This window comes from Bos indicus x Bos taurus, chromosome 5 (genome assembly GCF_003369695.1).
Source record: "Bos indicus x Bos taurus breed Angus x Brahman F1 hybrid chromosome 5, Bos_hybrid_MaternalHap_v2.0, whole genome shotgun sequence".
Lineage (NCBI taxonomy): Eukaryota > Metazoa > Chordata > Mammalia > Artiodactyla > Bovidae > Bos > Bos indicus x Bos taurus.
The window spans coordinates 297,317-319,188 of NC_040080.1; the positions used below are offsets into that span (position 1 = coordinate 297,317).

The 21,872-nt window shown below is 67.6% G+C and overlaps 2 protein-coding genes across 6 annotated transcripts in view; one reads left to right on the forward strand and one right to left on the reverse strand.

Annotated features, from left to right (window-relative positions):
- Positions 1-326: 326 nt before the first annotated feature.
- On the reverse strand, positions 327-1,148 carry LOC113893271 (basic proline-rich protein-like). Its single transcript, XM_027543154.1, has one exon. It carries the CDS (start codon positions 1,146-1,148, stop codon positions 327-329), a length of 822 nt encoding a protein of 273 aa, XP_027398955.1.
- The window catches only part of SBF1 (SET binding factor 1), a 31,012-nt gene continuing 10,195 nt past the window's right edge, over positions 1,056-21,872 (forward strand). The window contains exons 1-37 of one of the 5 annotated variants that reach the window (XM_027540409.1): positions 1,056-1,256; positions 7,404-7,489; positions 7,850-7,987; positions 8,185-8,343; positions 8,428-8,538; positions 8,865-8,888; positions 9,124-9,229; positions 9,353-9,485; positions 9,569-9,677; positions 9,781-9,894; positions 9,995-10,072; positions 10,193-10,306; positions 10,376-10,504; positions 10,586-10,684; positions 10,778-10,982; positions 11,064-11,176; positions 11,978-12,127; positions 12,428-12,496; positions 12,574-12,732; positions 12,802-13,067; positions 13,148-13,320; positions 13,398-13,471; positions 13,544-13,739; positions 13,972-14,099; positions 14,652-14,830; positions 14,912-15,054; positions 15,155-15,362; positions 15,451-15,647; positions 15,789-15,926; positions 18,678-18,755; positions 19,017-19,189; positions 19,265-19,444; positions 19,896-19,997; positions 20,495-20,680; positions 20,750-20,876; positions 21,001-21,131; positions 21,201-21,431. In XM_027540409.1, coding sequence (XP_027396210.1) covers positions 1,202-1,256; positions 7,404-7,489; positions 7,850-7,987; positions 8,185-8,343; positions 8,428-8,538; positions 8,865-8,888; positions 9,124-9,229; positions 9,353-9,485; positions 9,569-9,677; positions 9,781-9,894; positions 9,995-10,072; positions 10,193-10,306; positions 10,376-10,504; positions 10,586-10,684; positions 10,778-10,982; positions 11,064-11,176; positions 11,978-12,127; positions 12,428-12,496; positions 12,574-12,732; positions 12,802-13,067; positions 13,148-13,320; positions 13,398-13,471; positions 13,544-13,739; positions 13,972-14,099; positions 14,652-14,830; positions 14,912-15,054; positions 15,155-15,362; positions 15,451-15,647; positions 15,789-15,926; positions 18,678-18,755; positions 19,017-19,189; positions 19,265-19,444; positions 19,896-19,997; positions 20,495-20,680; positions 20,750-20,876; positions 21,001-21,131; positions 21,201-21,431 — 5,061 coding nt within the window. In that variant the 5' untranslated portion in view covers positions 1,056-1,201. Of the gene's footprint in view, positions 1,257-7,403; positions 7,490-7,849; positions 7,988-8,184; positions 8,344-8,427; positions 8,539-8,864; positions 8,889-9,123; positions 9,230-9,352; positions 9,486-9,568; positions 9,678-9,780; positions 9,895-9,994; positions 10,073-10,192; positions 10,307-10,375; positions 10,505-10,585; positions 10,685-10,777; positions 10,983-11,063; positions 11,177-11,977; positions 12,128-12,427; positions 12,497-12,573; positions 13,068-13,147; positions 13,321-13,397; positions 13,472-13,543; positions 13,740-13,971; positions 14,100-14,651; positions 14,831-14,911; positions 15,055-15,154; positions 15,363-15,450; positions 15,648-15,788; positions 15,927-18,677; positions 18,756-19,016; positions 19,190-19,264; positions 19,445-19,895; positions 19,998-20,494; positions 20,681-20,749; positions 20,877-21,000; positions 21,132-21,200; positions 21,432-21,872 lie in introns of all 5 variants that reach the window. The other 4 variants (XM_027540410.1, XM_027540408.1, XM_027540412.1 and 1 more) reach the window with 4 other exon arrangements.

Consider the following 21,872-nt stretch of genomic DNA (forward strand, 5'->3'; position numbering starts at 1 on the left):
GTCGCTTCAGTCATGTCCGACTCTGTGCGATCCCATAAACGGCAGCCCACCAGGCTGCCCCGTCCCTGGGATTCTCCAGGCAAGAACACTGGAGTGGGTTGCCATTTCCTTCTCCAATGCATGAAAGTGAAAAGTGAAACTGAAGTCGCTCAGTCGTGTCCGACTCTTCCGACCCCATGGACTGCAGCCTACCAGGCTCCTCCGTCCATGGGATTTTCCAGGCAAGAGTACTGGAGTGGGGTGCCATCGCCTTCTCCGCAGTCTGCTCCTTCACAGGTTCTTAAAGCGCCACACTCATCCAGAAACGAGTTCCCGGTCCCAGCGTGTCAGCGGCAGCCCCGAGGCTCCCCCCACCGCGTGGCGCCTCTCCTAGTGTCTGCCCCCAGACTCTGAGACCCTCTTGCCCATCCGTGTGCCATGCGGGGCCCGAGGGTGGGCGGCACTGCCGGGACCCTCAGCGGGGCAGCCTGCTCCCTGCTCTTCACGGCAGGGTGTGCGGCGCGCTGTTTTGAAGGCACGTATGTTAAGCGTTTTTTCGGCTCACTGAGACCGGGCTCCCGAGTGGGGCCAGAGCCCTCCTCAGGCAGGGAACCCCAAGGGCAGGCCTGAGTGGGCCCCCTCCCTTGCCAGGATGGCGGCGTCCGGGACGTCCCAGGGCCCCTCCCAGTCCCGGAGGCCCGTGCGCAGGGCTGCGCCTTCCAGTCTTTCTCCGGGCTGACAGCGCGGGCGGGGAGACCCTTGGAGCCGAGCGGACCCGAGACTGAGAGCGCCCGGGGCAGGGCCCGAGCCCCCACGCCTTGCGAGTGCGCCGCGGCCGGGGGGCGCGCTCCCACCCGGGCCGAGCGAGCCTGCGACCCGGAGCCGCCGCCGCTGTCACCGCCTGGGGGCGGGGAGACGCGGAGCCCCGCCCCCTGGAGCGCGGCCCAATAAGGGCGCGCCGCTTCGGGATCCTCCCACCAGGGGCGAGGCCCAATGAGGGCGCGCCGCTCCGGGCCACGCCCTTCAGGGGGCGGGGCGAGGGCGCGCAGGCGCACGGCGCGGCCGGGCGGGCCGGCGGGCTGGGAAGATGGCGGCGCGAAGCCTGGTGGCCGCCGCGAATCTACCCCGGGGCGTCCGGGGCGCGCGGGCCGGGGCCGGGGCCGGGCCATGAGCGCGCCGCCCTCGCGTGCCCGAGCCGCGGAGCCCGCCCGCGCCCCTCGCCATGGCGCGGCTCGCGGACTACTTCGTGCTGGTGGCGTTCGGGCCGCACCCGCGCGGTGAGTGCCGGCGCGCGGCTGCGGGCTGAGGGCCGGGGGCCGGGAAGGGGCGGCGGGGCGGCCCCGGGTCCGCCGGGCACTCGCTGCGCCGGGCCCGCCACCTGGGGTCGGGGGTCACGGGGCCCGGCCTCCCCGACGTGGGCCGCGCGGCGTGACGGGGCGGGCCGAGCTCGCCGGCCGCCGTCAGGGCAGAGGCGGCCCGGCCGCGCCTCGGCGTCGCCGGGAGGCGGGAGGGCCCGGGGCGGCTCGGCCTGCGCCTCCCAGCTGGGTGGGACGGGCTCCCTTCGCGGGGGCCGACCGCCGGACGGCCCTGCCTCCAGGGGCACGGGCCGCTCAGTCAGCTGCAAGCCCCTTCTCTGACCCCTGGGGCCGCTGGCCTGGAGCCTGTGGCCCCTGTTCCGTGTCTCAGGCCCGGGAGGCTGGGGGGCGTGCAGACAGGGTTGGGGCTCAGGGACTGCTTCTTGAAGAGGCGGCGTTTGAGCCGGAATTCGGAGGACTCCGGGAAGAACTGTGGGGAGGAGAGACAAGAGTTCCTGGCAAAGGGCCTGCCCATCTCATACCTGCCCGCCGAGCCTGGTGACTGGTGCCCGTGGCCGGGGGGTCCGTGTCTCCGGTCACCACCTGTGTCTGAGAGCCCTTCAGCCCAGGGGGTAGGAAAAAGCCTGACGATGACATCAGCAGCGGCCGCGGAGACGTCGCGTTGGGGAGCGCGCTCCGTGTGCCAGGCCCCGCACTGCCCTTTGTGTGCATGAGTGCGTTCCCTCCTCCCAGCAGCCTGCCCAGGGTTCCCTGTCGTTGGCCCCATCTGTCCACTGGAGTCCGGGCAGAGAGGTTGAGTACCTGGTCTGAGCCACTACAGAGCGAGTGGGACTCGCACCGAGGCTAGCCCAGAGCCTCGCTGTGGCTCAGACCCCAACTGCAGGAGGGCAGGCACGGCTTTGGGGCTGGTGGGGGTGGCTGTGTGATCAGGTTGGGGCTGAGCCTTGAGCCTGAGGGTGGGGCCAAGACCCCCAGTCTGCCTTGCTTCTTGGCGCCCGGGCTGCCGCTGCCACGCTCCTGGCTTTGCCTCTCCCTGAGCCTGTGCCTGCTGGGCCCCCACCCTCCTCAGCGCCCTTTCATATAGCGCTTACTCCTCTACCTGTCCTGTCTGCCCGACACCCTCGACACCCTCGGTGCTGAGCACGTCTCTGCCTTCAGGGGCGGCGTTCTGGGCCAGAACCAGTCGTCCTCGCCGTGCAGCCTGCACGTGGCAGGCTGTGAGTGTCGTTCAGGCCCAGAGAGAGAGCCGTCTTCTCCAGGACACGTGGGGTGGGGCAGCGAGAAGCCTGTGCCACCTGCGGCAGGGGGTGCACAGGGTCTGGGGCGACCGGGCTGGCTGAGGTGCGGCCCCAGCATGAGGGCCCCAGGACTGCGTAAGCAGTGTGGGCTTGGGGACTGAGGGCGCCGCAGGCCGTGCAGGGCGGCTGAGGAGGCAGAAGCCAGGGTAGGCATGCTGATGGTGGCAGCAGCTGGAGTGCGTGTCAGGGAGAGGAGAGGCAGCCTCCGTGGGCTCCACGATAAGCTGGCTGGAGCCACGTGGGCGGTGGGCACCCGCGGACTAGGTGGCCTCTGAGCGGGACAGGGGAGAAGGCTGGTGCCACAGTGCCAGTCACCCTGAGTGACAGGAAGGAGTGAGTCTCAAGATGTCCCCTGCAGTAGGGCTGGGGGCCGTGGAACCCCCTAACCATTACCTTCCGGGATTGGAGCTGCTGCTGGAGCTGCTGGTGAGCTGCTGGCTGGCCACCTCGCCCCAGGGCCTTCCTTGGCAGGCCTGGTCCAGCCTGTGAGGAGCAGCCCCGCAGGCTGAAGCAGAGGAGCACAGCCTGAGGCTCCTGCCTTGCCTCTTGATGCCTCTGTGACTTCGGGCCAGTCTTGCGGCCTCTGCGCCTCAGTCTCCTCTCCTGGTGACGGGATGAGTCATGGAGGCCTCCCGGCTGGCTGCGTGAGCATTGGGCGGGCATGCACACATGACGAGTTCGCACAGGAAGCTCCAGGAAGTGACGGGTGCCTTGTTGATGCTGAGCCGCACACGTGTGGACGCTCGTGGCAGCGGGCGCCTTCGCTGGAGGTGGAGGGCCCCTGCCTGCTGGCAGGCCTCGGCCTCGAGCCCAGGGTCACGGGGCCTTTGGGTTCAGTGGAGAGGGTAGGCGTGGCGGGTGTCTTGTCCCTGGCTGGCATCTGGACATCTTCCTTGCTTGAGGGAGCTTCCTGGTTTTGTGGGGCTACCTAGCAGAAGGCTCTAGGTAGCAGGGCAGGGAGGGGCTGGGCTGGGACCCTTCCATTCATCTCAGAGGCTGCAGGCTCCTCCGCTAATGAGCTGGGGGCACTTCTCACTGAGGACCTGGGTTTAGCACATTTTACACCCTGGCCCAGCTCTGGGGATATCACGGGGGCCAGAGAGCCCCTCATGCCCATTTCCTGGCCAGGGTGGTCTTGTCTGAGGAGAGGGCTCTCCAGCCCTGAGCCAGTCACCGCTCCCCACCCATGGCCCTGCCCCTCTCTGGAGCAGGTCGGAGCTGTTTGGGCTGGCCAGGGCTGGGAGCCCGCAGGGTCCAAAGCCTCGGGTCAGAGCCAGGCTTGTCTGACCGGCAGGTTGGAGAGGCTGCAACCCCTCTGCGAGTCCTGTGCTCTGGCTTCGGGCAGGGGGGCCCCTGTGTTGAGGTCTGGGGGGTGCACCAGCAGGAGGGTGCTGTCCTTCTGACGGCCGGGCTGGTCTCCGAGCGGGAGCGCTGAGTGGGGGGTGGCCGAGCAGGCTGCTACCCTTCCATCGCCTCTGCCCCCAGCACTTGCTGGCCCGGGCTGGCCCGCTCATCGGAGCCTGGCACTGGTGACGACGTTGCTGGGGATGACAGCCACATGCTCTGTGTTCCCCCTGCGGGGTTGACTGTGCGGAGAATGGCTGCAGGAGGAAGCTCTGCGCTGCCTGCGTCTCAGGGGGCCTCTGTGTCCTTCCTCCAGGCCCCCAGAGGCCGGCCCTGCAACTCCCCGCCGGCTGGCTGGGTTAGTCCTGTCACGGGGGTGGGGTTGTCCTCTCTTCTGTCTACCTGAGGTGGGGCAGGAACTTCAGCTGCTCGAGGTCTCCTCCGTGGCCTCAGGAGCTGGGATTGCTGGGGGTGCTGGGCGATGTGGCAGATACCTCCCACCCCCAGAATGCCCACCCCCAGAATGCAGGCCCGCAGCCGGGCCCCTGTTGGCACAGAGCGGAGGTGTGGGCTAGGGTCTCGGAGGAGGGGGAGGGCATCAGGGGAGGCCCACGTCGCTCCCAGTGTGAGTGCGGCTCAGGAAGCTGCCCGCACGTCCCCCCAGGAGCCAGTCTGCCTGTGGGGTGGGAGGGGCTGGGCGTGGGAGCTGCGGCAGAGGCTGGTTAGCCTGAGGGCCGTGGGGCACAGGATGTAGCTTCTTGGTGGTGGAGTGCCTGTCTGGCCGGCAGGTGCCCCAGGAACCCCAGAAGGCAGTGGTAGGGGGTGGGAGGTTCCTGGGGTCCCACCGCAGCCCTCGTGCGTGGGCAGGATTTGGAGCGCTGGCTTGAGGAGGTGATGCTCGTTGGGCTGAGGCCTGAGGGCTGGTTTTGGGGCTGGCGTGGCTCAGGGGAGGAGCTGGCGGGGTCCCCTTACCGCCCCGCTGGCTCCCCAGCCTCCGCTGCCCCTCACTTCTGTCGGTGGCCGGGAGGGCTCCGGGTTCAGGAAAGCCTGCTCTTTGGAGGCAGAGCCTGCTCTGGGAGTTGACGCTCTGCACGAAGGGTGGGCCATGGGGGGCCAGTGGCCGGTTCCTCTGCCTGCCTCCAGAGGGTGGGGCGTGGGGAGCAGCCCTCTGCAGGCCGCCTGCCCCAGCTCTGGGGGGTGCTGGGGGCAGAGACTGCCATCCTCAGTCGCGCACCCCCTCCTCCTCCCTCCTCCTGCTGCCTCGTGGCCAGAACTGGGTGAGCCCTGGGTGCGGTTTGGGGCTGCACACAGGCAGCCTCTGGGGGCGTGGATGGGGAGGAGCCCTGTGCCTGGGCTTGTTGAGGGCGGCCCTCGGGGTGGGCCTGGAGGGCCCGGGGTGTGTGCGCGCGCGCGCGCGCGCGTGTGCATGTGTGTGTCTGTATGTCTGTGTGTGTGTGTGTTTGGGTGTGGCAGCAGCAGACACCTGTCGTCCCCACCCTGGCTTGTCTGCCACCTCGGTCGGTGTCAGTGGGGGAGGGGAGGGCCACAGGAAGCTGAGGTTTTGTGAGTCAGAGTCACAGCCCTTCCCCCTCCCCGGCCGGCAGCCACCTACCTGCTGCCGGTCTTCTTCCTGGAGGGTGGTGGGCTCGAGACTGCAGCCCCACTCCCCTGCCCTCTGGGGTCCTGGGGGGTGCTGGGGTCTGTTTGCCAGCGCCCTTGGGTCCAGGCCCCAGCTCTGTCTGAGGCTCCTGCATCCGCCCATTCAGGTTCGGGCTGGCTGGACGTGGGACCGCGTGTCGCAGGTCCGCAGAGGCTGCACACTTCGGCTTTCCCGCCCTCCCTCTGCCCCTGCTCCTCTGCCGGCTTGGCGGCAGTCGAGGCTGATCTGAGCAGACGGCGGGACCTGCTTGAGGGTGGGACGTGGAGGTGGAGGGATTTTATCTTTCCTGCTTGAGCTGCTGCTTTGCTGGGTCAGAGACCCCTGTTCATCCTCCTCGAATTCTGTGAGGAAAGTGGTTCCCCAGCTGGGCTCGCATCATGCCTACAGATTTGGCTCCGTGGAGGGTGGGCAGGAGGGAGGGGTCTCCAGCTGGCCCTGCCTGTGTGGGCTGGACTGGGAACAGTGCCTTGCGCCTGGAGGGGGTCTCTGGGGAACACGTGGGAGCTAGGAGGCTAGGGGTGCAGGGACATGCCCTTCCCCTGGTCCAGGGGACCCAGGGCTGCACGCAGCCGTGTGGTGTGTGCACGGTGGGTGTGCGTGGTGGCCCGTGTGGGCAGGGGGCAGAGCTGTGCCCAGCAGCTTCAGGGCTCAGAAGAGCCTTCCAGTCCTTCTGCCAGCCCCACCCCTCTCTGGCCTTCTTCTGGGACCTTTGCTGGTCCTGTTTGCCTCTGAGGCAGCAGGAACACGCAGCAGTCTGGGGCCATAGGCACCGGTCGTCCTTTCCTGGCACCCACACCAGTGTGAGACCTTTGTCGGGCTGGCCGGTGAGGGGAGGCAGGGCTGTGGGCTGAGGGCCTGAGCTGGGGGTTGGCTGGGGAGTCGGGAACAGCTCTCCCCTTCTGGAGCTGGCTCGCAGTGGGGGCTCTGATTGGGGGAGCAGGCGTTGGGGGCGGGACCTGGGGCCAGGGGCTGAGGGTGGGCGGGTTGAGCTCCCCTTGCTGCCATCCCCTGGGCCAGGGCACCTGCGTTCTTTTTTTTTTTTTCTGTGTGTGTTTTTGAGGCTCTCATAGTTTTACTGTTTAAAATATTCAGGTCATTAAATTTTTTTTTATTGGATTATAGTTAATATATAATGTCGTGTTAAGTTTTTGCTGTGGAGGAAAGTGAATTAATTATTCAGATGGTAAAGAACCTGCCTGCTGTGCAGGAGACCTTGGTTCAGTCCCTGGGTTGGGAAGATCCCTGGAGAAGGGAGCGGCTACCCACTCCAGTATTCCAGCCTGGAGAATCCCATGGACAGAGGAGCCTGACGGGCTACAGTCCATGGGGTCGCAAAGAGTTGGACACGACTGAGCCAGTAACACTGACACAGTTTTATAGATTCTGTTCCCGTGAAGGTCACTGCAGAGCGTTGGGTCATTTCCCATGCTCTGCAACGGCCCCGGTCAGTTACCTGTTTCTGTTGGCGGTGTGCAGACGTCAGTCCCAATCTCCCAGTGTATCCACCCGCCCTGCCCCCTGGCGGCCATCAGCTTGCATTCTACTCTGTGGGGAGGCCCATGTGCTCTTGGGGATCCCGACCCACAGCTGGGCTCCTCTCCACGCCCCTGGTGGCCCTGGGCTGCAGAGCCCGGCAGTGTCTCCTCATGCGATTGTCTTTAGGGAAACCGTAGGTCTGGGAGCTGGGGCTGGTCTGGTGCCAGATGAGGGCAGGTGAGAGAGATGGCTCCGCTCAGACCCTCGAGGCTCCTGTCGCGTGGGGGTGTGGGGCTCGGGCGGTGCCCTGACCCCCGCTCCTGTCCTCAGGGAGTGGGGAAGGCCAGGGCCAGATCCTGCAGCGCTTCCCGGAGAAGGACTGGGAGGACAACCCATTCCCTCAGGGTATCGAGCTGGTGAGTGGGGCGCCCCAGGGCCTGGGGCTGAGGGCTGGGGGTGCCGAGGCGGCGGGGCAGATGCTGCGGGCCCCCGCAGTGCCTGGCCCTGCTGGGTACAGGGCGACGTCGCTGCCTTGGAGGGTGGGGAGCCCCCGTCACGTCCCTGCCTCACGATGGGGGCCTGTCCCTCGTCCCAGGGTCCTCATCCCTACGGAGCGGCCAGAGGCTCTTCCCTCCTCCTGTGGGCAGGGTGCTGAGCTCCAGGAGGCAAGGCACTTGGGTGGCAGAGCCTGCTGCCCCCCGGTGCTGGGCCTGACCTGGGGCCCCTCGAGGGCTGGGGGCAGCGGGCACTGACCGCTGACCCACCCTCCCGCCCAGTTCTGCCAGCCCAGCGGGTGGCAGCTGTGTCCTGAGCGGAACCCGCCCACCTTCTTCGTCGCTGTCCTCACCGACATCAACTCCGAGCGGCACTACTGTGCCTGCCTGACCTTCTGGGAGCCTGTGGAGCCCACGCAGGTCAGCCCGCCGGGCCAGCCTCCGGCTGCGGACGCTGCCCCGCCACGCGCGTCTCTCCCTGTCTGTGTCTGGTCCTCCACCCCGCGGAGGCTGCACTTGCCAGCTTGCCAGGCGTGTCTGCGTTGCCTGGACCCCTGCCCCCTCCCCACTGGGCTTGGGGATGCGCCCGGACCCTGGCAGACGGCTTCTGTCCGCAGGAAGAGCTGTGTGCCCGGGACGCCGCCGAGCGGGATGAGGAGGCCGATGAGGGGGGCCCGGGGGCACTGCCGCCCCCCACGCCCAGCCCGCCCGGCCAGCTGTTTGCTCCAAAGACGCTGGTGTTGGTGTCACGGCTGGACCACGTGGAGGTGTTCAGGGTGAGGCGGGCAGCTGGCTCCCCAGGTCGGCCGTGGGGTGCCCTCGCTGGCTGGACCGTCATCCCCAGCCTGTGATCCTTGCAGAACAGCCTCGGCCTCATCTACACCATCCACGTAGAGGGTCTGAACGTGGGCCTGGAGAACGTGGTCGGGAATCTGCTGACGTGCGTCATCCCCCTGGCTGGGGGCTCTCAGGTGGGTTGGGGGGCAGGCCGTCACCTGCAGCCTCAGGCCCTCCTGTGTCCGAGGCCGCGGAGTGGGGCCTGGAGGCCCTCGGGGTCCCGTCTGGTGGAGCGGCCGGCCTCGGATGCCCTCCTGTGTCGGTGCTGCTGGCAGCCGCCGCCTCCTGGGGCCCTGCCTGCCTCGTGTCCCGGCTCCCGCCTGGCTCTCCACCCGCACCTGTGTGTCCTCTGCCCACGCGCTCCTCGGGTGTGCCTGTCTCTGGTTGTCTGTGCCCCCGGTCTGTGCCCCCGCGTGTGGGTGTGTCTAACCGTGTCTCTCTGCCTGTCTGTCCTGTGCAGCTGGACTCTGGTGAGGATGGAGTGGTACGGATTCTTTGTTTCTTCTGCCCACTTAGGCCCTGTCCTCACCCCAGGTCGGAGGCCCGGGGTCCTCTCTGGAGCACTGCTTGGGCAGAAGCCGGGCTTGGCCTTGCCCCTCCCCATGCCTGCCAGTCCCACCTGGGGGTCTGTCCGCCCCTCAGGCTCTCCTGAGGCTGTGGAGCCCAGGGCTGACACAGGTCTGGTCGGAGCAGCTGAGCCCTGGCCCCTCTCTCTGCAGAGAACCATCTCTCTGGGCGCTGGGGACCGGCAGGTCATTCAGACCCCGCTCACCGACTCACTGCCCATCAGCCGCTGCAGCGTGGCCCTGCTGTTCCGCCAGCTGGGTGAGCCTGGGCCCCCGCGAGGCCCCCCAGCCCCCCGCACAGTGCCCCGTCCGCCCGCCCGGCCAGTGGGCCGATGCCGAGGCTGCGCTGCGCGCCAGGTCCCTAAGCCCGTCTCCCCCTCAGGCATCACGAACGTGCTGTCCCTATTCTGCGCGGCGCTCACGGAGCACAAGGTGCTCTTCCTATCGCGGAGCTACCAACGGCTCTCGGACGCCTGCCGGGGACTCCTGGCGCTGCTGTTCCCGCTCAGATACAGGTGCCTGCCTTAGTGCCGCCCGCGGCCCCTCTGCCCGCCCCAGCCCTCGCGGGGCGGCCGCACTGAGCCCCGGCCTGTTGCAGCTTCACCTACGTGCCCATCCTGCCGGCACAGCTCCTGGAGGTGCTCAGCACGCCCACACCCTTCATCATCGGAGTCAACGCCGCCTTCCAGGCAGAGGCCCAGGAGCTGGTGAGGCCTGCTCGGGGCCTGCCCTGCTGCTCCGGGCCGGGCCGACGCCGGGCCCTGCCGAGTGGCCCGTGGTCCCTGACCTCTCGCTCCCTTTGCTGCACAGCTGGACGTGATTGTTGCTGATCTAGATGGCGGGACGGTGACTGTCCCCGAGTGTGTGCACATTCCTCCCCTGCCTGAGCCGCTGCAGAGTCAGACACACAGCATCCTGAGCATGGTGAGGCGGGCGGGGGCCGCGGCGGGGCCGCGTGGCTGGCAGAGAGGCCCGCGGCCTGGGGCTGGTGTGCAGCCGACCCTGGTCCTTGCTGCCTCCACAGGTTCTGGATCCAGAGCTGGAGCTGGCTGATCTTGCCTTCCCTCCACCTACAACGTCCATTTCCTCCCTGAAGATGCAGGTGGGCGTCACTGCAGCTCTGGGGGCGCCCAACTGCTGAGTCCTGGAGGAGGTGCCATGGCGGGTGTGTGGGGGTCGGGCAGGAGGGCGGGGCAGGGGCTCAGCTGCGCGTGTGCCCCAGGACAAGGAGCTGCGCGCCGTCTTCCTGCGGCTCTTTGCTCAGCTCCTGCAAGGCTACCGCTGGTGTCTGCACATGGTCCGCATCCACCCAGAGCCCGTCATCCGTTTCCATAAGGTGGGCGCCGGGCAGGGCGCGGGTGGGCAGAGAAGGGTGCCCGAGGGCTGACTTCTCTGTGTACCCCAGGCAGCTTTCCTGGGCCAGCGCGGGCTGGTGGAGGATGATTTCCTGATGAAGGTGCTGGAGGGCATGGCCTTTGCAGGCTTCGTGTCCGAGCGCGGGGTCCCCTACCGCCCTACAGACCTGTTTGATGAGGTGCACCCCCACCCCAGCTGGGAGGAGCCCCCCACCCCTGTCCTGCCCCAGCCAGCCCTCCTGACTCTGCTCCGCCCCCAGCTGGTGGCCCATGAAGTCGCTCGGATGCGGGCAGATGAGAACCACCCCCAGCGAGTTCTGCGTCACGTCAAGGAACTGGCCGAGCAGCTCTACAAGAACGTAAGGCGGGTGACGCAAGCCATGGGCTGGCCTGGCGAGGCCATCTTGCTGCCCCTGCGGGGCCACTCGCCCACCCTGCCTGTGTCCCCCCAGGAGAACCCGTATCCTGCCGTGGCTATGCACAAGGTGCAGCGGCCAGGCGAGGCCAGCCACCTGCGGCGGGCGCCCCGGCCCTTCCCCCGGCTGGACGAGGGCATGGTGCAGTGGATCGTGGATCAGGCCACAGCCAAGATGCAGGGCGCGCCCCCAGCTGTGAAGGCTGAGAAGAGGACCACTGTGCCCTCGGGGCCGCCCATGAGTGCGTAGCTGGGAGTGGGGGGCGTGTGTGTGGCTGAGAGCAGCCACGAGGTCAGAGGTGAGTGTGTTGTCTGTTCCCCAGCGGCCATTGTGGAGCGGAGTGGCGGGCTGCATGGTAACAGCGCACGCCGGCTAGAGGTGGTCCGGAACTGCATCTCCTACGTGTTCGAGGGGAAGATGCTGGAGGCCAAGAAGGTGAGGGGTGCCGGCGGCCCCCAGAGGAGCCCTGGCCCTCCTCCCCTGTGGGCCACTGGCGGGAGCCAGGCCGGCGAGAAGGGCGGGTGGACGCCAGGCCTGGGTCCCCCTCCCTCCAGCTCAGAGCAGCTGGACGCGGCCTGCAGGGGGACTCCCTTCAGCCTTTAGGTATCGGAACACCCTGAGGGTCTTAGTGGTTTTTCTTTCTCTCTCATAGAAAGTAGTGTAGACGCATAGGCATCTGTGTTTTTTCTACTTTGTAGAAAGTGGAGGTCACTTAGCATTCCATGCTGTGATGTCCACTGACGCTTCAGGTCTCTCAGGACAGTCAGTTGCGTCTGTCTGGTGTGTCGCGGCTGTGTGGTCGTCCATGAAGCACTTAGCGCTCACAGCAGCCCCTCATGGGTTCCTGATCATTTCAGAGAGAACGGTAGTAACAGAAGTCCGAGTGTAGCCCTTCGGAGCCCGCGGTGCTGAGCTGGCTGCTGGCACGTGTGTTATGGGCACAGGGCCTGGCCGGCCACGGGGTCACCTCCCTCAGAGCGCCTCGGCACGCTGGCCATGTCGTGAGCCGCGTGTGGGTAGGGCTGGCTACACTGGAGTGCCAGTCTCTCTCAGGCAGTAAAGCGCCGAGTCTGGTGCAGATCGGACCTGAGTGGCTTCCAGCCTCCTCTGAGCGGAGAGCCTGTGCTCTAGCCCCCACCTCCGGGCAAGGCCTTCCCTGTGCCTCCTTGCAGCCCCGCAGGGCACGTCGGGGGTCTCCACAGGCTGGAGCCCTCATCCCTGTGGCTCTGCCTGCAGCTGCTCCCGGCTGTGCTGAGGGCCCTGAAGGGGCGTGCGGCCCGCCGCTGCCTTGCCCAGGAGCTACATCTGCACGTGCAGCAGAACCGCGCCGTCCTGGACCACCAGCAGTTCGACTTCGTGGTCCGCATGATGAACTGCTGCCTGCAGGTGAGGCCAGGCTTCACACTCTGCTGGCGAGGATGCCACGGCGGCGGTGGGGGGGGGGGGGGGCGGGCAGGGCTTCTGCAGCCAGCCCGTGAGGGTGCCTCTTCTGGCAGCGCGACAGCTGGGAGGCCCTGGGCTGCTGGTGAGGGTGGCCTAGGAGGGCTCGCGTGCAGAGGCCTCCTGCTCTCAGCCTCTGGGCAGCCCTGGGGACTGGTGCAGACAGGTCAGGGACGGCAGGAGGTGCTGCTCTGGCGGTGCCGGTGGGGCGCACTGGGCCGGGTTCCGACGCCCCGGCTGCTGCAGGACTGCACCTCCCTGGACGAGCACGGCATCGCAGCTGCTTTACTGCCCCTGGTCACTGCCTTCTGCCGGGTGAGTGCTGGGGTGGCCAGGGTCTTCCTCTGCCCACTCCGGCTGCCCCCGCTGACTCTCCCACTTGGCCTCTGCAGAAGCTGAGCCCAGGGGTGACACAGTTTGCATACAGCTGCGTGCAGGAGCACGTGGTGTGGAGCACGCCACAGTTCTGGGAGGCCATGTTCTACGGGGACGTGCAGACCCACATCCGGGCCCTTTATCTGGAGCCTGCGGAGGACCGAGACTCCTTCTCGGTGTGTGGGGGCTCCCTGGGCCGGGGAATGGGCGGGCCTGGCTCTCGCTCACCTGTGGCCCTGCGGCAGGTAGGGGAGGCGCCTGTGCAGGAGGACGAGCGTTCTGCCCTGGACGTGGCGTCTGAGCAGAGGCGCCTGTGGCCCACGCTGAGCCGAGAGAAGCAGCAGGAGCTGGTGCAGAAGGAGGAGAGCACCGTCTTCAGCCAGGCCATCCACTACGCCAACCGCATGAGCTACCTGCTCCTGCCCCTGGACAGCAGCAAGAGCCGCCTGCTTCGGGAGCGCGCGGGGCTGGGCGAGCTTGAGAGCGCCAGCAACAGCCTCGTCACCAACAGGTGAGGCCTGGCCCGGGGTGGGGAAGGGCGGCGTGGGCCTCAGGCCGGGGCGGGTGCCCACTGTGCCCCTCCCTGGCCAGCATGGCGGGCAGCGTGGCGGAGAGCTATGACACGGAGAGCGGCTTCGAGGACGCAGAGACCTGTGACGTGGCCGGGGCTGTGGTCCGCTTCATCAACCGCTTTGTGGACAAGGTCTGCACAGAGAGTGGGGTCACCAGCGACCACCTCAAGGGGCTGCATGTCATGGTGCCAGGTACGGGGTCTGGGCCTGGAAACGCTCCCCTTGGGTGGGCGGGCCCAGGCCCGGGCGTGAGAACCGCTCTCCCCCAGACATCGTCCAGATGCACATCGAGACCCTGGAGGCTGTGCACAGAGAGAGCAAGAGGCTGCCCCCCATCCAAAAGGTGAGGGGGCGCCCCGGGGGGCGGGCCCAGGACCCGGCCGTGTCCTGAGGCACCACTCCCCTCCCCAAACAGCCCAAACTGCTTCGGCCACGCCTGCTGCCTGGAGAGGAGTGTGTGCTGGACGGCCTTCGCGTTTACCTGTTGCCCGACGGGCGAGAGGAGGGCGCAGGGGGCCCTGGAGGCGGCCCTGCACTGCTGCCGGCCGAGGGCGCCGTTTTCCTCACCACGTACCGGGTCATCTTCACGGGGATGCCCACCGACCCCCTGGGTGAGCCTCGGGGCCTCTGCAGCCACCCCACCCTCGCTTCCCCTCTCCTCCCAGGTCCCTGGGCGAGCGGGACTTTCTCTGCCCCTCCCTCTCCCGTCTCAGGGGTGGGGGGTCTGTGGAGACCAGCTGTTGTCTACCTGTCCCTGCCTGCCCCGGCTGCCCCGTAGCTCTGGTCCCCTGAGGCTCTGTGACCCCCTTCACTCCCTCTGACTCCGCACCCGGCCTGTTCCAGTGGGGGAGCAGGTGGTGGTCCGCTCCTTCCCGGTGGCTGCGCTGACCAAGGAGAAGCGCGTCAGCGTCCAGACCCCTGTGGACCAGCTCCTGCAGGACGGGCTGCAGCTGCGTTCCTGCACTTTCCAGGTGGGCGGGGCCTGAGGGCCCCTCGTGCTGTCCTCACGGGCGGGCAGTGACGCCGGCACCGAGCCTCTATGGCCCTGACTCTGCAGGGGCCGTGGCGCCTCAGCTTGGGGTCCTCTGCCCATGCCACGTGCTGGCCATTGGGGCTCTCCGTCTCGTGTGTGAGGCTGGACCCCAGGATCCGGATCGAGAGTGCTGCGTGAGCACGCCTGACTGAAACCCCTGCGGAGGGGATGCACACAAAGATCGGGGCGTCCGTCTCTAGCTGCGTGCAGTTTGGGGAGCAGACCCTCCGTTAGCCTTGTGTCCTTGGGGTGCTCCCTCAGGGGTGTCCGTCTCTGGACGCAGAGACGAGACTGACCTTCACGATCCCATGGTAGACCCAGCCGCCTTCTCCGGGGCCCGTCTGGCCATAGGGCTCTCAGCCGTCCACCCTATTCGAAACACTTGTGTTCCGCTGATGCAGCGTGGGCTGTCCCGGAGGCCTGTCTGCCTTGGTGGCTGGGCTCAGGCCCACAGGCCGTCCAGCCTCTGAGGCCCTCCTCTCTGACGCAGCTGCTGAAGATGGCATTTGACGAAGAGGTGGGGTCTGACAGCGCTGAGCTCTTCCGCAAGCAGCTGCACAAGCTGCGGTACCCCCCAGACATCAGAGGCACGTTCGCACTCAGCCTGGGTTCTGCCCACACCCCCGGCCGGCCGCCCCGTGCCAACAAGGACAAGGGACCTTCCTTCAGGTAGGGAACTGGGCCCAAAGGCCAGGACACTCTGTCCCCTTGGTCATCTCATCTCTGTGGCCGTGCTCTCCCACCCCCCAGGACCCTGTCCAGGAACCTGGTGAAGAACGCCAAGAAGACTATCGGGCGGCAGTATGTCACTCGGAAGAAGTACAACCCCCCGAGCTGGGAGCACCGGGGCCAGCCGCCCCCCGAGGACCAGGAGGACGAGATCTCTGGTGGGGGTGGGGAGCCCAGGGTGGTGTGGGTGAAGGTCTTCACGTGGAGGGTAGGGGACCTGGGAGGCCTGTGAGTGACGAGCCGTGTGTGCCTGGTCTGCCCCAGTGTCGGAGGAGCTGGAGCCCAGCACGCTGACCCCGTCCTCGGCCTTGAAGCCCTCGGACCGCATGACCATGAGCAGCCTGGTGGAGCGGGCGTGCTGCCGGGACTACCAGCGCCTGGGGCTGGGCACGCTGAGCAGCAGCCTGAGCCGAGCCAAGTCTGAGCCCTTCCGGATCTCCCCGGTGAACCGCATGTACGCCATCTGCCGCAGGTGAGCCCTGGCGCAGCCCCGGGGCGCTGGCTGCGGGTCCACGGTGGCTTTGCCGCTGCCCTCACCCGCCGCCGCTGCCTCCTCGCAGCTACCCCGGGTTGCTGATCGTGCCCCAGAGCGTCCAGGACAACGCTCTGCAGCGCGTCTCCCGCTGCTACCGCCAGAACCGCTTTCCGGTGGTCTGCTGGCGCAGCGGGCGCTCCAAGGCTGTGCTTCTGCGCTCTGGAGGCCTGCACGGCAAGGGTGTCGTAGGTCTATTCAAGGCCCAAAATGCGCCTTCTCCAGGTAGGCGCCCTGCTCCTGCTATGGCCTCGCCCCGCCCCGCCCCGCCCCTCACCCCCGCCCCCCCGCCCCGCCCCTCACCCCCGCCCCCCCGCCCCGCCCCAGGGCCCAGGGCCCGACCCCTACCTCCGCCTCCCCCGCCAGGCCAGTCCCAGGCCGACTCCAGCAGCCTGGAACAGGAGAAGTACCTGCAGGCTGTAGTCAGCTCCATGCCGCGTTACGCGGATGCATCCGGCCGCAACACGCTCAGCGGCTTCTCCTCCGCCCACATGGGCAGCCATGGTGAGTGTGTTTGGACGGGAGGACTTGGGGGCAGTGGCGGCATTTACGGAGGGCAGGCCCAAGGGGGCAGTGTCTGGGTAGTGGGACCAGGTAAGTGTCCTGAGGCCCTGCTCTGACCACTCCTTCGGGGGTTTGCAGAGGCGGCAGTAGGCCCAGGGCATGCACCAGGGGCAATCCTGGGCCCTGCCCCTCGCCCTCAGGGCGCAGGTGCCAGGTGACCGGGGAGGTGCTCAGTGGCGCAGGAGAGCTTGTGAGGCTGTGCACGGGGGATGGTTTCCTGGGGTGGGGACGCTGTTGGGGGTGGTGAGCCGCGTGAGTATCTGGCACTGAGAGAGGATTCTAGACACACACCCAGGAGGGCCCCAGGGCCTGCAGGCAGGGGACGGGTGTGTGCTGGCAGGAGCAGCCTCCCCAGGGGTCTTGCTCCAAGGCAGTCACCTCTACGTTGCGCTTCCCCTCCCCCAGCCCCATCCGGTGCCCTGACCCCCTCCTGGAGGCCCTGTGCTGGCCTCCCCTTGCCCTGGCCCCGTCTCCCTCCCCAGCTCCCCTCCTGGACCCTCCCGATGCTCTGGCCTCTTCTGCTTTGCTCTCTTGGCCACTGGGCCTCCTCTGGCTGCCACGTGACCCCTGTTGCTCCTCTGTGCTTGGGGCTTGGTGGTCAGAGGCCTCTCAGTCTGTGCTTGGAGGGCTCATCTGCCCGCTCAAGGCACGAGGTCCGGGAAGCTGCCCACCCTTGGCCTGACTGTGGCCCAGATGCTGGCCTGAGCCGACCACTGCCTGTTCCTCAGATGTGGTGACCGTGTCCACCTGGGACCTGTGCACACCTGGCACTGCCCTGGCGGCTGTGTGTGCAGTCGGCAGAGGTCACATGGGGGTCACTTCTCTGTGAGGACCCCCCTTACCCTGTGTGGTACAGGGGTCACACCAGGGGTCACTTGTCGCTCAGGCCTTCCTGGTTGCCTCCCTCCCTGCAGACTCGTCTGCACTTTCCTCTGCGGTGGCTCTAGCTGCCAGGCGCTGGGCCCTCAGGTGGGCTCCCTGCAGACTCGTCTGCGCTTTCCTCTGCGGTGGCTCTAGCTGCCAGGCGCTGGGCCTCAGGTGGGCTCCCTGCAGACTCGTCTGCGCTTTCCTCTGCGGTGGCTCTAGCTGCCAGGCGCTGGGCCTCAAGTGGGCTCCCTGCAGACTCGTCTGCGCTCTCCTCTGCGGTGGCTCTAGCTGCCAGGCGCTGGGCCTCAGGTGGGCTCCCTGCAGACTCGTCTGCGCTCTCCTCTGCGGTGGCTCTAGCTGCCAGGCGCTGGGCCTCAGGTGGGCTCCCTGCAGACTCGTCTGCGCTTTCCTCTGCGGTGGCTCCGGCTGCCAGGCGCTGGGCCTCAGGTGGGCTCCCTGCAGACTCGTCTGCGCTTTCCTCTGCGGTGGCTCTGGCTGCCAGGCGCTGGGCCTCAGGTGGGCCCCCTGCAGACTCGTCTGCGCTTTCCTCTGCGGTGGCTCTGGCTGCCAGGCGCTGGGCCTCAGGTGGGCTCCCTGCAGACTCGTCTGCGCTTTCCTCTGCGGTGGCTCCAGCTGCCAGGCGCTGGGCCTCAGGTGGGCTCGGGGCTGGTGGCACCGCCTGTGGGCCCAGCCTTCCAGAAGCCCAAGCATCTTCCTTGATTCTTCCGCCGCCCACTCTTGACTCCTGTGAGCTCACCACCCACGTCTGCAGCCCTCCCTGCGGTCAGTTGCCCCTACCCTGAGGCACAGGACCTGTGTCGGCTGTGGAAACAGGCGGTCCCACTGTCCTGGTGGTGGTTAATGGGGATGCCGACCTAGGGAGGCCCAGCTTTGGCATCCACCCTTCTAAAGGGCCACATACCTCACCCATGTCGTTTCTCTGCTGGGACCGTCGCTTTCTAGTTATTAGTTTTCCATCCTTCAGTACGTTTATGGTCGTGCTGTCTTGCCTTCTGTGCCCTCCAGAGAGTCTGAGCAGCCCCTGCAGGCAGCAAGCACCCTCTCCACAGGGCCGCTCGTCCCCTGGTGCCTGGGTTTCCCCTAATGGTGCTTGTGGGGCTGCTGCTTGGTGCCCCCCAAGCTCTGGGCATGGGCCGTGCCCGCATTGCCCGGGGTGGACAGGGGCTCAGCTCACCTCCTCTGTACACGGTTCCGGCTCAGACTCTGTCATGAAGACACAGCGTGCTTGCTGTGGGTGGCGGTGCTTCTGCCTGCAGCAGGGTAGGCTGCCTTCACGCTCACCTCCAGTGGCCCGCACCCGGCTCAGGAGGGGCGGGGCTTGGTGCTGGCTTTGGAACCCAGAGGCCAGTGCAGAGCCTCGTCCTGCCAGCTCCCTGCACGTCCAGCACTCGAGCCTCGAGCCTGCCTGTGTCCTGGATTGAACCAGCCTCGGAGGTCCCAGGCTGGGGGCTGCCTCCTCTCTGGGCCGCACTTCTTGGTCATCTCCTGCTGCTGTGTGCCTGGCAGGGAGTGCTGGGTGGCCACGTCATGAGCAGCCCTGACAGTGTCCATGGGCTGAGGGTGCAGAGGAGGCCCAGTGTCCTGCCTGTTCTCTCCCCTCTCTACCTACCGTTGGGTCCTCTGTTCCCTGGGGGCCCAGAGGATCTTGGTGCTGACCCCCACTGTCTCTGTCTCCCCGGGGCTTCCTGGGGGTTTGGGGCAACCCAGCCCTGCACCCAGTCTCCTCGGGCCATACTTTCCCCCTTGCTGGGCGCCCCCCAGGCCTGGGGCCAGGTCTGAGCTTTCTCTCTGCTGTACCCCCAGTGCCCAGCCCCAGAGCCAGGGTCACCACGCTGTCCAACCCCATGGCGGCCTCGGCCTCCAGACGGACTGCGCCCCGAGGTACCGTACTGGCCACTCAGGCCGGCTCCCCCACACCTGGCCCCGATGGTCCCCGTGGGACTGAGTGGTCATGGGCACTAACGTCCCCATGTCTGGCACTAACGGCCCCACTTGACAGACTGGTGTAACCCAGCCCTCCCCACGGCCCTGGGCACTAACAGCCTGATGCCCCGAGTCCCGCCCTTGCCCTTCCTGGGAGCTCAGCCCTAGGTAAGTGGTGCCCTGGCCCCGGTCTGGCGCTTACCTGGCTTCTCTGTGCAGGTAAATGGGGCAGCGTCCGGGCCAGTGGGCGCAGTGGTGGGCTCAGCACTGATGTGGGCTCCCGGCTAGCCGGCGTGGGCCCCCCCCAGGCCAACGGGGCCCCTCCTGAGCCAGGCTTTCTGCGGCCGCAGCGTGCAGCCCTCTATATCATTGGAGACAAAGCCCAGCTGAAGGTGACTGGGATGGGGTCCCAGGGCCGGGTGGGGATGTGAGGTCTGGGCCCGCCTTACACAGATGGCCTCTCCCAGGGTGTGCGGCCAGACCCCCTGCAGCAGTGGGAGCTGGTGCCCATCGAGGTGTTTGAGGCGCGGCAGGTGAAGGCGAGTTTCAAGAAGCTGCTGAAGGCCTGCGTCCCTGGCTGTCCTGCCACCGAGCCCAGTCCCGCCTCCTTCCTGCGCTCACTGGAAGACTCAGAGTGGCTCATCCAGGTCTCTCCCCTGCCCTGACCCTGCTGTGGGGGGTGGCACCGGGAGGGGGTGCAGAAGCCACGGGGAGGGACTGTCCAGTGGCCACCTGGCTGTTTGCCCCCCAGTTATCTAGGGCCACAAGTGGGTGGGGTCTGGACTTGCTCATTGGCTTTGGGAGGAGGTCATGGCTGTTTCCCAGTGGTGGGAGGTGGACAGGGGCGGAGGCCAGGGCCCGGCCGTGGGGGCGCCCACTGCTCTGTCCTGGTGGGACTGGGCGTGTCAGGGGGGGCCTTTGGGCCCAAAAGGCGCTGACAGGTGAGCGGGAGGAGGGACGCACCCCTGCGCCCTTTGGGCCTGTCCAGCCTTCCCACGGCACAGGCTGTCCCCTAGCGGGGGCCTGCACAACCACCTCTTCTGTGGATGTGTGGGGCCTGGGGGCCTGGGAGGTGCTGAGGGGTGCGGGTCCCTGCAGATCCACAAGCTGCTGCAGGTGTCGGTGCTGGTGGTGGAGCTCCTGGACTCGGGCTCCTCCGTCCTGGTGAGCCTGGAGGACGGCTGGGACATCACCACGCAGGTGCGCGGAAGGGGGTCGGGGACATGGCGCAGGTGCGCGGGGGTGCGGGGACATCACGCAGGTGCGCGGAAGGGGGACGGGGACATCGCGCAGGCGCGCGGAAGGGGGGCGGGGACATCGCGCAGGTGCGCGGGGGTGCGGGGACATCACGCGGGGGTGGGGGGACATCACGCAGGTGCGCGGAAGCGGGGCGGGGACATGGCGCAGACGCGGGGGTGCGGGGACATCACCACGCAGGTGTGCGGAAAGGGGGTGGGGACGGCGCAGGTGCGCGGAAGGGGGGCGGGGACATCGTGCAGGTGCGCGGAAGGGGTGCGGGGACATGGCGCGGGGGTGCGGGGACATCTCCACGCAGGTGCGCGGGGGTGCGGGGACATCACGCAGGTGCGCGGAAGGGGGGCGGGGACATAACCACGCAGGCGCGCGGAAGCGGGGCGGGGACACGCAGGCGCGCAGGGCGGGTGCCCGCGTCTGCTGACCCTCGCTGCTGCCGGCAGGTCGTGTCCCTGGTGCAGCTGCTCTCTGACCCCTTCTACCGCACCCTGGAGGGCTTCCGTCTGCTAGTGGAGAAGGAGTGGTTGTCCTTTGGCCATCGCTTCAGCCACCGCGGGGCCCACACCCTAGCTGGGCAGAGCAGTGGCTTCACTCCAGTCTTCCTGCAGTTCCTGGACTGTGTACACCAGGTGAGTGGGTGGCCGTGGCTGGGGGCTGTGCGTGCTGACCGCTCTCCGCTGACCCCTGATTGCACACAGATCCACCTGCAGTTCCCAATGGAGTTCGAGTTCAGCCCTTTCTACCTCAAGTTCCTTGGCTACCACCACGTGTCCCGCCGCTTCCGGACCTTCCTGCTGGACTCGGACTATGAACGCATTGAGCTTGGTACGGGGGCAGGGCGGGTGGGTACGGGAGGTGGTGGTGGCGGCCGGGAGACCACGGGGGTGGGCGCGGTCCGCGGTGGAGGGCGTGGTCAGCAGGCCGGCGCTGCCCCCCATCCCGCCCGCAGGGTTGCTTTACGAGGAGAAGGGGGACCGCCGGGCCCCGCAGGCCTGCCGCTCGGTGTGGGAGTACGTGGAGCGGCTGAGCAAGCGGACGCCCGTGTTTTACAACTACATGTACGCGCCGGAGGACGCGGAGGTGAGCCGGGCCCCGGGCGAGGTGGCCGGGCCCCTCCACGCCCAGTGCTCACGCCAGGCCCGCCCTCAGGTCCTGCGGCCCTACAGCAACGTGTCCAACCTGAAGGTGTGGGACTTCTACACCGAGGAGACGCTGGCCGAGGGCCCCCCCTACGACTGGGAACTGGCGCAGGGGCCCCCTGAGCCCCCGGAGGAAGAGCGGCCAGATGGGGGTGCCCCCCAGAGCAGGCGCCGGGTGGTGTGGCCCTGCTATGACAGCCGGCCCAGAGCCCAGCCCGACGCCATCTCCCGGCTCCTGGAGGTGCGTGTGGCCCCGGGGACTGGGAGTGGGCTCCCCCACCCCCCACTGGCCTGCAGTGCCCACCCTGACTGCTGTCTGCAGGCAGCGGTGACCGAGGCTGTGGGGAACCCCCCAGTCTGAGGAAGGTTTGGAGTCACCCTAAGGGCTGGCGGGGTTTTCGCAGAGCCTGTGTCCTCTCTAGAGCCCTGCGTTCTCCTTCCTGGCTGTGCACACCCCCGTGTGGACGGCGCTCTGCTGGACTCCAGCTGCCTGGTGTCTCTTCAGAGAAGCTTGGGGTGGACTCTCAGGTCGCTCTTGTTCTCTGTCTGCCAGACCTGGCGGGTGCGCCCTGGAATAGAGGGGGCTGTGCGGTGGGCGGAGCCTCCCGCCCCGCCCTTGGCTGGGTGGCTTCGGGATTTCTTGGCGTCCTGAGCTGCTGCTTCCTGTGTGGAGAGCGGGCAG